The sequence below is a fragment of the Brachyhypopomus gauderio genome, chromosome 1 (genome assembly GCF_052324685.1).
Source record: "Brachyhypopomus gauderio isolate BG-103 chromosome 1, BGAUD_0.2, whole genome shotgun sequence".
NCBI lineage: Eukaryota > Metazoa > Chordata > Actinopteri > Gymnotiformes > Hypopomidae > Brachyhypopomus > Brachyhypopomus gauderio.
Window position 1 is genome coordinate 53,082,188 of NC_135211.1, and position 14,396 is coordinate 53,096,583.

Below are 14,396 nucleotides of genomic sequence, written 5' to 3' on the forward strand. Positions count from 1 at the left end.
TCACACACTATCTGTAGAGCACACACTGGCCAAACCCAAACAGCTTCTTTTCACTTTTATTTTCCAATATCTTTCACACTGTAGGGCCTAGAAACAAAATTCTACTTCTGTTGCAGTCCTTGGATCAAGCCAAGATGTACTGCTTACATCAAAAAACACACAAACACACATACACACAATGCTTATCACAGCATGTGATTTACTTCTGATCTGAATCATTTTGCCAATTTTTTGGGCTGTTTTGCCTTTTCGTGTGTGAACCCGCAATCGCCGCTTGCGGCTATATTTATTATTATTTTTCAGGCTGTAAAACGCATACTGCAGCCTAGACCGTAAGGCCCAGAAACACCAAACTTGTCAGACAGGTGCACCAGAGGTGCAATGAGGGAAACCCAGACAATGACCCACATTGGCCTGATGGTGGCGCTATAGCGCAGCATTTTGCGTTTTGGTCCATATCTCCTACACCGTAGGTCATAGAAACGAAATTCCACTTCTGATGGATTCCTTGGATCAAACCAAACAAAAAAGCCTCTAGGACCCTTTAGCTCCGCCCACTTAGATTTCGAGTTAATTTGCATAATGTGCAAAATCACACACATCTTTGAGCGCGAACTAGTCCCTGGATTTTTCACATACATGCACATATGTGGTATCAAAACGTTCAGAAGAGTCTGAACTTTAAAATGTATCCAACAAAAATGCTAATTTCTTCACTACCTAGTCAGTATAAGCCAATCAAATGAGGGGGCGTAAATTCAATAGTAAATTTTGCGCATATGGAGCTCTAACTTAAGAAAACTTGCATGTAATGAGATGGCACTTCACAGACAGCTTCCCTGTGAGGGTCTGGGGCAGCTTGCAGAGGTTGCCATACCTCACCTGCTAGGGGGCGCTATAACATGCAAAAATTTGCCCCATGCACTCAGATTGGCCGATCCACATGAAACTTGGCAGACATCATCTATGGGCCTCTGGGAACCAGGTCCTAAAGCAGACATGCCATACTTCCAAAATGGCTGACGTAATCGGCCAATTAGTGATCGGCACGCGTTTGACAGGCTTACCATTGGTCGATCTGCACGAAACCTCTTGGGTGTGGACAAGTGCACGCCCCCTATGACATAATCCAGCCGGGTGTCGATTGGCCACTGGGGGGCGCTATTGCAAAAAAAGCAAGTGTATCCCCTACATAATTCCACTTGGGAACATGCAATTGGACTCTTTTGATTCCTTGCAGTAGTGCGAACAACTTTCCCATTACATGTCCTATTAAAAAATGCACAGTTTATTTACAGTTAATAATAGTTTGAAATCATCACTTTTCATACTCCTCCTAGGATTTTCATACTATCATGTCAAGCAAAGTCTTATAATACTCTACAGAGTGTGAAATCAAAAAACAATCCAAAGATTTTGGATTTGAGGACACTTATACCTGCTAAATATTTTTTTAATGGACAGCATCGATACATATAATATTCATATTCTTAAAGCTCTTTCATATTTTATCCAATTCTGACCAAAATGCACAGGCCCATTCAGAATCCCATCCTCAACAAATTTGTCAAGTTTCATCTAAATCAGTTATCGTATGGCTCTACAGTGCAGTATTATATACAATGCATAAAAATGCATGTAAAGTCCCTCTGTCACCTTCTCCTTCTCACACGCACGCAAGCTGAAACTCACACTCTCACCCACATTCCCCCTCCCATCTCTGTGCCCTAAGTAAACATTGCTCTGGCTACCTAGATCTCTCTGTGTCTATTAACCAGGCACACACACATACAGGCACAAGCAGGCCTTCCTATAGCATTCACAATGACACTTCCCTAGCCATACCCACCCATATCTCAGTGACTAACACATGCTCATACAAACTGATATTTGGCTTCTTTTTGTCTCTCTCTCTCACACAAACACACAGACACACACACCTTTATACCTATATGTATGTATAGTTTCTATGTATACTTATGTATGTATGTATTAGTATATGTTGTCATAGTTTCAGTACATACACTACCACACACACACACACACACACACACACACACACACACACACACTTCTACCTAAATGTATGTATAGTTTGTATGCATATCTGTCCAGTCATAACAGTCATGTCAGTCCAGTCATGTCAGTCATTTCAGTCCAGTCATATCAGTCATGTCAGTCCAGTCATGTCAGACATAAGTCATGTCAGTCATATCAGTCATGTCATTACAGTCATGCCAGTCATGTCACTCATTCCAGTTATGTCAGTCATATCAGTCATATTACTTTTGTTCATCATGCCAGTGATGTCATTTCAGTCATATCAGTTATGTCAGTCATGCCAGTCATGTCAGTCATGTAATGCCAGGCTTTGCAGACTACATTCATACTTTGAATACACGGGCAGTCATGTTAGGCGTGCAAGGTGTGCAAGGAGTGAATTAACAAAGCATAGTCTCTGGCACCCTCAATCTCTCTCTGTCTGTAATATACAGGCCCAATCATGTATAGACAAATGCAGGCCTTCCTATATTGTTCACATAGATGCAGCCCTAGCCAGATGTGCTATTTCTGTGTCTCCCTTTCTGACACACGCAGATGTCATCACACTCTATCTGTAGAGCACACACTGGCCAAACCCAAACAGCTTCTTTTCACTTTTAGGTCTAAAGGACCTTTTGGGCTTCCTTTTGCCTATTGAGGCCAAAATATGCCTATTTGTGTGTGAACCCGCCAATCGCCGCTTGCGGCTATATTTTTATCATTATTATTGCCCTTCACTTATTATTAGCTACGAGTAATTAACAAATGAATCAACATTATCTTGGTCAATTGTTTCAAGTTTTTCTTTTTTTCTATATTATGTATGTTTTAAGTCCTGTCGTTTTGCTTGTTGTAGGGTTCTGAAAATAAAAAAAAAATATATAAAAAAAAACATGGTGGAGGTAATGTGATGGTCTGGGGTTGCTTTGGTGCTGGTAAAGTGGGAGATTTGTACAAGCTAAAAGGGATTTTGAATAAGGAAGGCTATCACTCCATTTTGCAACACCATGCCATACCCTGTGGACAGCGCTTGATTGGAGCCAATTTCATCCTGCAACAGGACAATGACCCAAAGCACACCTCCAAATTATGCACAAACTATTTAGAGAAGAAGCAGGCAGCTGGTGTTTTATCGGTAATGGAGTGGCCAGCGCAGTCACCAGATCTCAACCCCATTGAGCTGTTGTGGGAGCAGCTTGACCGTATGGTACAAAAAAAGTGCCCATCAACCCAATCAAACTTGTGGGAGCGGCTTCTGGAAGCATGGGGTGAAATTTCTCTAGATTACCTCAGCAAATTAACAGCTAGAATGCCAAAGGTCTGCAATGCTGTAATTGCTGCTAAGGGAGCATTCTTTGACGAAAGCAAAGTTTAAAGTAGAAAATTATTTGGAAAAAAAAACATTATTTCTACCTTGTCAATGTCTGGACTATATTTCTATTCATTTTGCAACTCATTTGATAAATAAAAGTATGAGATTTCAGGGAAAATACAAAATTGTCTAGGTGACCCCAAACTTTTGAACGGTAGTGTGTGTGTATATATATATATATATATATATATATATATATATATATATATATATATATATATATATATATATAACGGTAGTGTGTGTTACTGTAGTCGGACTACTTTTTTCAGTAACGAGTAGTCTAACGCAACTACTATTTAAAAAAAAACTAGTAGTCAGATTAAAGTTACTTATCTAAAACATTGTGCGTTACTATTTCTGCAATTCGGGGGAACGTAGGTTATATTTATTCATTCTTATTTTTTGGCTACACGTTTCTTACGCGGTTATGTCATCTCTGCTCTGCGGCGCCAAAGTCAGACGTGAACAATATGGAAGGAGAGAAGTTCGCTTTTAGCAGCTGGAAATACAGGCAATATTTTGATTTTATTTCGGCTGATGACAACATTAAGGTCCGTTGTACACTCTAAAGTGCTGTCTACCTTAAAAACGTGGCGTTCGCGGTGGCGAACGTAAATTGTTACCGGGGGCGGGGTGTAAAATGGACTAAATTCAGTATTATATCGCGATCTATCGGTCGCCGGTGATTGGCGCCAGAGCGAACTAGTAACTCATTGAATTATAGATGTGGATTGGAGGTAAATAAACTAGATTTTTTTCGACGTGAGATATCGGAAGTGTGGCGTGAGAGCGTGTGAAGACAGTCAAATGCGTGTGTCTCACGCTCAATGCGTGAGAGTTGGCAACCCTGTAAGTGGGCGGAGTTGAACAGAAAGACTGTCTTATTTTTTTTTTTTTTTTAAACATGTAAGCCTATTTCAAGAAAAAGTTTACAAATGCCAGTGTCATTTTTGATGTTCCGGTTAAAATACATGTCAATAAAGTGAGTATTGGCAGAACTAGTCATTTTCATGTTATAGGGGCGGGGGATCAGCCTCTGCTGAAAGTAACTAAAAGTAATCTATTAGTTACCTTTAAAAGCAAGTAGTCAGTAACTTAACTGAGTTACTTTTTAAAGAAGTAGTCAGTAGTCGGATTACTGTTTCAAAGTAACTATGGCAACACTATATATATATATATATATATATATATATATATATATATATATATATATATAAATTGCACACTAGGGGCGAGAACGAGTTTTCAAACCTGTGAATTACAAATCGTACGTGTGTTTACATGGATGCAGCCACGAAGTCGCCAGGTTTGCTTCATGGAAAATTCATTTTTAGGAACGTAAAGTGTTACCGGAGTGGAGCTCAGAGCGGTCGTTTTCTGCATGGTCCTAACGCTAGATTTGTCGCTATTTAAATATTTCTTTTTAATCAATGAACATAATCATAAACTTCAACATCTTGTTTATTTTTCCACCAGTCTACTACACAGACCAATAGATGAGTGCAGAAAACAGAGCAAACAGTTTTCAGAACACTGGAAATTCTGACCAAAAATGTTGTTTAATTTTGGGAATTTTGCTCAGGATATTGGAAGAATAAGAAGAACTGAAGTAAATCAGGAGATGTTTTTCAATACCATTTTAGATGGTAGACTTTCTTTAATTTCCCAGGCCTCTGCCACAGGCATCTCCATAGTGCCTAGAAGTGGTCCTCTGCATGCTCAAAGCAAATGACTGGATCTTCCAATCATCATCTATAATATAAGCTGTCACACCAAGATAATTATTGTTGCTAACAGAGGTCCAATGGTCCCCAGTCAGAGCCAAATTTGTGGCGCTCTTCACAATAACCTGTTTTACTTCCCTTTCCTCATCATACAGCTGCTGGATTTTCTTCGACATTGTCTTTCTGGACGGCAGTTCATAACTTCATAACGCAATTTGCAGCACTTCTTGTAAAGCCTGGATTATACTTTTGCGAGTGACCGTAGCGCGCGACTCTGCCTACCTCATACTTGCCGTGTCTTACTTAAGCTTTCGACCACAGAGAGCGGTCTACAGTCCATAGCAATCCATCCTTATATCCTTATATTTAAATTTCCCATCCACCAGCGTAGCCTCTTCAGTCATCTCCATCATGCTCATCTTATTGTGCGTCCATATAATCTGTATGCCTGGAACTCATGCACTCAGAATCATTCCACTGTGCGAAAGTCTCTCATGCGTTAAAATGCGTTAATTTTTTTAGTTCGTTCCCTGTAATTAATTAATCAAAAATTACGTGTTAAAGTCCCTCCACTAATTTATTTACAACTGCACAGGGATGTATCAAGAATCAACTCAATGCTCAGAACAATAAACAAAATGTCTATAACAAAACCATATCAACTACCTTACCTACACATAAAGGAAAGGAAATAAAGTACAAAAACCTCCAGACATCCAGATAGTCATACACAGATCAATGGAAAGCATGTCCATATACAGATGAAATAGTTGCATGTGTATTAAGCATGTGCATGAACATTTGTAAAAGACACATTATTGCATCGCTGAAACATTTCAAAAGCCCCATCTAGAATATAGATGTACGTTGGTTGATAAGACATTGGACACAACTGGACTGCCCTGTGTGTGTGTTTGTGTGTGTGTGTGTGTGTGTGTCTATGGTATTTCAAGCGTCAAACAAAAATATTGTGTGTGCAAGAGAGAAAGTGTGTGTGTGTGTGAGAGAGAGGTTTTGTTCTCCAGTTGTGTGTGAAGAGGAGTGTATGTTTCCATGAAGACTCGGGTATTGCTCCAGTACACAGGACGTTATTCTAGCTCACACACACACACTGAGGAGTCAGAATAAACCCAAAATACTGTGGATTCAGAACCCAAAACAAAAAACCCTGCATAGAGGGGCTCAGTGAATGTGGAGTGGAATGTGTGTAAGTGTGTGAGTGTGTGTTTGTGAGAGGAGACGCTGTAGAAGGACAGAGTGCCGGCCGGCCAGTCCAGATACACTCCTACTCTGTTGGAGCTGGAGGGGCGGACAGAGATTCTAGTGCAGTTATTATTGTGATAGACAGAGTAACAGTAATCAGAGTAGCGCAACATCCAGGACTTTATATTGTATCCAAACCCACAGTCATCACTGTTTCCTTTCCTGCTGATTCCTTTATATGTCACTGCTATATTAACATGATCTCCACTCCACTCAACCTCCCAGTAACAGCGTCCAGTCAGACTCTCTCTACACATCACCTGAGTATAGTGATCAAATCTCTCTCGATGATAAAAATACGTCTGGTGCTCATTCACACACGTCACCTTTCTGTTCCCCTCAGACAGAGAGAGACGTGTGTGTGCTGTGTTTGGGTCCAGTGTGAGCTCACATGCATCTGCACACAAGAAGAGACATTAGAGGAGACCACACAAATACTGTGTGTATATGTATCTGTGTGTGTGTGTGTGTGTGTGTATGTATCTGTGTGTATGTATATGTGTATCTGTGTGAGGGTGTGTGTGTGTTTATCTGTGTGGGTGCGCGCACGGTTGTGTGTGTGTGTGTGTGTGTGTGTGTGTGTTTGTGTGTGTGTGTGTGTATTAACTACAAAACTGCTGCTTACATTTTCTTAGTCCTGGTTTGAGTCTGATCTTCCCTGCATGATCCACCCTAAAGAAAACACACACACACACACACACACACACACACACACACACACACACACACACACAAACAAATATAGAAATAGAGGAAAACTCGATTACTCACACCAAGATTACAGGAATGTCTGTCTGTCTCACACATGCTCCCAGACAACAGGATAGTCTGACACACACACACACACACACACACACACACACACCACACACACACACACACACACACACACACACACACACACAGATAACAGGACTCACTGACTGTCTGTCTGTCTCTCTCTCTCTCTCTCTCTCTCACACACACACACATGCACCTAGATAACAGAACTGTCTCCCTCTCACACAAATACACCTAGATAACAAGACTGTCTGTCTATCACACACACACAGGGACCTAGATAACAGGACTGTCTCGCACACACATGCTCCTAGATAACAGGACTGTCTGTCTCACACACACACATCTAGATAACAGGACTGTCTCTCTCTCTCTCACACACACACACACACACACACACATGCACCTAGATAACAGGCCTGTCTCTCACACACACATATCCACCCAGATAACAGGACTGGTTGTCTAGGTAACAGGACTGTTTCACACACACATGCACCTAGATAAAAGGACCTATGTCTCTCTCACACACACATGCACCTAGATAACAGGACTGTCTCACTTTCTCACTGTTATGGTCAGAGATTTTTTATTTTTGGTTGCTTTGTATGTAGTATGCATTTTTTTAGAATCAAGCTGCATGTTCCTAAGTGAAAATTTGGAGGAGTTATGCATGATTTTCACAAATAGCGCCAAGTAGTGGCCAAATGTTTCAAAACTGCACAGCATGACACATAGTCCTGAGATATGCACAGTGGTGAGGTTTCATGTTGATTGGGCAATGGTAAGTCTGTCAAATGGCCAATTAATTCAAATTAAAATTAATTGGCTCATGGCGGCCATGTTTTTTGAGTGATGATGTCATCATTGTGTGTCTTGATATCACTTGGGCCCCTGATGATGCATGTAAAGCTTTGGCTTGATGTGACTAATGGCTTCTGAGAAACAATTTTTCCCATGTTATAGCGCCCCCTATTGGACAATCGTGGCCAGCTTTGACCTGTGACCTTGAAGTCATGTGCCCTATCAGCCGATACATTTTCATGAAGATTGGTCAAAGCATTGTTGAGGTATAGCTGCTGAAGTAAATTTGGCCACACCTCAGAGCTATTGATTGATATGTGACAGCCAGGCTGTATGGAAATGTCACAATGTTGTCGATAAGTTTTAATAATGAGATTCTTCTGAGTAGTTTGATACAAAGAGTGATACCAAGTGGGCGGAGCTTCATAGTTGTATATGAAATGTCCTATTGAATTGAGCCAAGGAATGCATAGGAACTGGAATTTTGATTCTATGACTTATGGTGTGGGAGATATGGACCAAAAGACAAAATGGTGTGCTATAGCACCACCATCAGGTCAATGTGAGTCTCTGTACTTGAGTCTGGTCCTTGGACCATACATTATCAATTTGCCCAGTTTGGTGTTTCTCAGTGGGGAACCGTCAGGGCCCTCTACGCCCTCTCAGAGGGCCTAAAATATTCTTAAAACATAAATATATATAATTTATCCAATTTTATTTTATCTACTTACAGTTTGACAATCGACATCTAAACAATTACAAAAATATAAGCAAATAAATTATTAACCCGTGTCTATTCAATCTGTGTTGGAAGGTGAGGGGTTAAGTGGAAGCCTGTAAGCCTGTGTCTCCCTCTATCAGGACTGTGATGCCCGCTGTTCGTTTACAGAGGGCCTGGCAGTTATAATTCAGCGCAATACCAGTTTCAAATGACAGCAAAATTGACCAATCATATCTTCCCTCTTAGTGGGCGGGCTTAACTGTATGATAATTTCCGCCCGCTGTGGCGACGCTAGCTGAACTTTCGATTCAGTCCTTTGATGTCCTCGTGCGCGTTGTTTACATATTCCGCTTCCGAGAACCACAGAGCTGTGAACTTTATTTTGTTTGGAAACTTATTTTGCTTAACAAGTTATCTAGTACAGATATTATTGTTTATTGCATTTCTAAAGCTATACTGTCGTCTCAGTTTTTTCTTTATTGCAGTTTATTAGGAGAGGATTTTTTTTTCGGGGGGGGGGGGGGGGTAGCGGGCCCAGGTTTAATGGTCACGGTTCACTACTGGTGTTTCTAGGCATTACGGTCTAGGCTGCACAATACGTTTTAGGTCAAAAAAATGGGAAAAAGAATAATAAGAAGAAGAAAGAAAAATTCCAGCAATTACAATAGGTTTCCCACACTACGTGTGTGAACCCTAGTAAGAAAGAAAAATAGCCGCAAGCGGTGATTGGCGGGTTCACACAAGAATAGGCATTTTGGCCTCAATAGGCACAAGAAAGCCCAAAAGGTCCTTTAGACCTAAAAGTGAAAAGAAGCTGTTTGGGTTTGGCCAGTGTGTGCTCCACAGATGTGTGTGTGTCAGAAAGGGAGACACAGAAATAGCACATCTGGCTAGGGCTGCATCTATATTGAACAATATAGGAAGGCCTGCACGCATCTATACATGATTGGGCCTGTATATTACCGACAGAGAGAGATTGAGGGAGCCAGAGACTATGCTTTGTTAATTCACTCCTTCAACACCTAGCACGCCTAACACGCCTAATGACTGGACTGACATGACTGGCATGATTGGACTGACATGACTGGTACGACTGACATCACTGGCATGACTGACATACTATACATATAGTATAGTATACATATACATATTATACATATACTGTATTATACATATACTGTATATACATATACATATACTGTAGATATGCATAAAAACTATACATACATTTAGGTAGAAGTGTGTGTGTGTGTGTGTGTGTGTGTGTGTGTGTGTGTGTGTGTGTGTGTGTGTGTGATAGTGTATGTACTCTAACTATGACAACATATACTAATACATATACATACATAAGCATACATAGAAATTATACATACATGTAGGTATAAAGGTGTGTGTGTTTGTGTGTGACTCACAAAAAAGAAGCCAAATATCAGTTTGTATGAGCATGTGTTAGTCACTGAGATATGGGTGGGTATGGCTAGGGAAGTGTCATGGTAAATGCTATAGGAAGGCCTGCTTGCGCCTGTATGTGTGTGTCTTGCCTGTATAATAGACACGGAGAGATCTAGGTAGCCAGAGCAATGTTTACTTAGGGCACAGAGATGGGAGGGGGAATGTGGGTGAGAGTGTGCGTGCGTGTGAGAGGGAGAAGGTGACAGAGGCACTTTAACATGCATTTTTATGCATTGTATATAATATTGCACTGTAGAGCCATACGATAACCAATTTGGATTAAACTTGGCAAATTTGTTCAGGATGAGATTGTGAACGGCAGGGCCTGAATTTCAGTGCGGGATTGCGGGAATTGCGCACTATTTCTTCGATTCCCGCAATTTTAGCCATAATACTGCGGGAAACTCCCGCACACAATTACAGCGAAAACGTTCAGCAAAACAATAGCTCGGTTTGTATTGTGAGACGGACAGATAGTCGGACAGACCGACTTTCGTACTGGACGCTGCACTCGGCGCTCTCACTCTTCCTAGCACAAACAGCAGCGGCGGTGACATTGACTAAACTAATCCTCACGATTCACAGACAGGTGACGGTAGTAAACTAAAGCAGCAGTCCAAAGATATGTTTCAGTCCAACTGGCCAAATATATATCCTTGGCTCGAACTTAATAGTGGTGAAATGAGCTGCTCGATTTGTAAAATGTACGGTGCTGTGCCTTTTACCAGCCGATGCTACAAAACATTGACTTTAAGTCGCCACTCGGCTAGTGTCTCTCATACAGCAGCACTGAAAAGAAAGCGCGAGGCTGATCTGAAAGAGGTGGTCAATAACGGAGGAGAAGGGCAGAAAAACAGATTACTAGGGTTGCCAACTTTATCACTTTGAGTGAGATTTGATTTTAGGAGGGGGGTGGCGGCGTGTGTGTAAAATATTGGCCGGGGGCGGGGTGTCCATGTGTAAATTGTTTTTTTTTGGGGGGGGGGGGTGGTAAAATGGACACATTAAGTATTATATCAGAACGATATAAGCGAACTAGTGGCGCCAGAGCGAACTAGTAACTCATTGAATCATAGATGTAGATCAGAGATAAATAAACTAGATTTTTTCAGCATGAGAAATCGGATGTGGCATTTGTGTGTGTGAAGACGGTCAAATGCGTGTGTCTCACGCTCTTTGCGTGAGAGTTGGCAACCCTGGATTACTGCAATGCATAAAATTCTGCCTGATGCCCAGTCAGCTGATTGTGATATGATGACACATTTCAGCACACAAAACAGACGTAAAATGAAGTTATAACAAGCCTAACCAATGTATGCTAATTTCAGAGCTTGGCCCTCCAAGAGAGCAGTTGGAATGTTTTTGTTTTTTTTAGAAAAGAAAGACCAAGGAGAGGACATATCAGGGTAGAGAAGAACCAAGATACATTTACATTTACGGCATTTAGCAGACGCTCTTATCCAGAGCGACTTACAAAGTGCTTTGCTTCTGATCACAGAATACATCCTAGGAAATAGTACAGATAGGCCAGAATTCAAGACACCATTGAGTCAGACTACTACTAAACTACAGGAGTCAATATCATTACCTAGTGTTTTGCAAGTTAGGCATTTGCCAAAAAGCACAAATAACCATAAACAGACATACAATTTAAGAACACGGCAAGTGGTATCAGCTGAGTTAGTGCTCTGGTAAGAACTCAACAAACAGGTGAGTCTTCAGTCTACGCTTGAAGATAGTAATAGACTCTGCAGTCCTAGCAGCTAATGGAAGATCGTTCCACCATCTTGGAGCCAGGACGGAGAAAAGTCTGGAGCTTTGTCTTCCATGAGACTTTAAGCATGGAGTTTCAAGTCGAGCCAAGCTTGAGGTTCTAAGTGTTCGCTGTACAGATCGGCTTTTGACCATGGACATCATGTAGGGAGGGGCCAGTCCATTTTTGGCTTTGTAAGCAAGCATCAAGGTTTTATATCTGATGCGTGCCGCTACTGGAAGCCAGTGAAGAGAGTGAAGAGAGAAACACCTGGAGTGACTAATTACAGCCAATAACAGCTAACAAAACAACAAGGTTATGATAAGAAGCCTAGAATCTACCAGAATCTGAGGCAATAGTAATTAAACTCAAGTCCTACCTTAACCAATCACAGGATGTTCCAAGACTAGATACACAAAGCACACTGAAGTCCAAAACTAGAGTTGTCCTAATTTATCTGTTTTAGTCAGTGCTGTATCCGCCCCTTAATTCACACCTTAGACCAGGGCGAAACTACACCTGGGGTGACTAATTACAGCCAATAACAGCTTAACCAATCACAGGATGTTCAAAGACTAGATACACAAAGCACACTGAAGTCCAAAACTAGAGTTGTCCTAATTTATCTGTTTTAGTCAGTGCTGTATCCGCCCCTTAATTCACACCTTAGACCAGGGCAAAACTACACCTGGGGTGACTAATTACAGCCAATAACAGCTTAACCAATCACAGGATGTTCCAAGACTAGATACACAAAGCACACTGAAGTCTAAAACTAGAGTTGTCCTAATTTATCTGTTTGTCAGTGCTGTATCCGCCCCTTAATTCACACCTTAGACCAGGGCGAAACTACACCTGAAGTGACTAATTACAGCCAATAACAGCTAACAAAACAACAAGGTTATGATAAGAAGCCTAGAATCTACCAGAATCTGAGGCAATAGTAATTAAACTCAAGTCCTACCTTAACTAATCACAGGATGTTCCAAGACTAGATACACAAAGCACACAAAGAGACAAGTTACAATGTATATATATTATATACACACATATATATATTAGTGGTGGGACTTTAACGCGTTAATTTCGATTAATTAATTACAGGAAAATTAACGCACTAAAAAAATTTACGCATTTTAACGCATGAGACACTTTTGCACCGTGGAATGTTTTTCAGTGCACGAGTTCCAGACATACAGATTATATGGACGCACAAAAAGATCATGATGGAGATGACTGAAGAGGCTACGCTGGTGGATGGGACATTTAAATATAAGAAACTTCCAGATGGAAGTACAAACACAAATAGTGTTATTTACACTTTATGTAGGAAGGAGTTCGCTTATCACAGGAGCACTTCCACCCTTCGTTACCACATCAACGCAAAACATGTTGGGGCTAACGCGCAGGTCAGTAAAGATAACTTAGCTGCTAAATGTATTTCTAGTACGATAGGGTGAACAAACATCCATATTTCCCGGGACATGTTCGTATTTCACATCCTGTCCCGGGTTTTTTTAAGTGAGGAAATGTCCTGGTTTTTAAATTACCTTCATTGGACCATTAAGACTGGATTAAACTTTCGCGAGTGGCCGTAGCGCGCGACTCCGCACGCGTTTATACATAACGCGTAACATTATTTGTGTTGTCCGCTCTCTGTGGTCGAAGATAAAGGCTTACAAGAAGCACATTGCGTTAACTGATGCAAGTTATGAACTCCCGTCCAGAAAGACAATGTCTCTGACTGGGGATCACTGGACCTCTGTTAGCAACAAGAATTATCTTGGTGTGACAGCTCATATTATAGATGATGAATGGAAGATCCAGTCATTTGTTTTGAGCATGCAGAAGACCACTTCTAGGCACTATGAAGATGCCTGTGGCAGAGGCCTGGGAAATTAAAGAAAAATATACCATCTAAAATGGTATTAAAAAACATCTTCTGATTTACTTCAATTCTTCCAATATCCTGAGCAAAACTCACAAAATTAATATTTTTTTGACACTTTTGGTCAGAATTTCCAGTGTTCTGAAAACTGTTTGCTCTGTTTTCTGCACTCATCTATTGGTCTATGTAGTAGACTGGTGGAAAAATAAACAAGATGTTGAAGTTTATGATTATGTTCATTGATTCATTCATCATTCAAACTTAAATTAATATTTCTCATGTTAAATACTGAAATGCGATTAAATGCAATTAATTTCGATTAATTAATTACAAAGCCTCCGATTAATTCGATTAATTTTTTTTACGCGTCCCACCCCTAATTATATATATCTTGTTGAAGCACAGCAAGACCTGTATTTAGGTTCACCAGTAGTATCCCCCCCAAAATGTAGAAATCCCCCTTATGTGACACATTTAAGGGGGGAATTCCCACTCATTTTGAAAAATGAATTTCAGGCCCTGGAATGGGCTTCTGCATTTTGGTCAGAATTGGATAAAATATGAAAGAGCTTCAAGAATATGAATATTATATG

The 14,396-nt window shown here is 40.7% G+C and overlaps 1 protein-coding gene across 2 annotated transcripts in view; it reads right to left on the reverse strand.

The window, feature by feature from the left end:
• Positions 1–5,002: 5,002 nt before the first annotated feature.
• Positions 5,003–14,396, reverse strand: part of LOC143525346 (NLR family CARD domain-containing protein 3-like) — a 39,674-nt gene continuing 30,280 nt past the window's right edge. For both annotated transcript variants that reach the window (XM_077019177.1, XM_077019168.1), the window contains 2 exons: positions 7,031–7,077; positions 5,003–6,802 (listed from right to left, as the gene is read on the reverse strand). In XM_077019177.1, the coding sequence (XP_076875292.1) occupies positions 6,231–6,802; positions 7,031–7,077 (619 nt within the window). In that variant the 3' untranslated portion in view covers positions 5,003–6,230. The remainder of the gene's footprint in view (positions 6,803–7,030; positions 7,078–14,396) is intronic.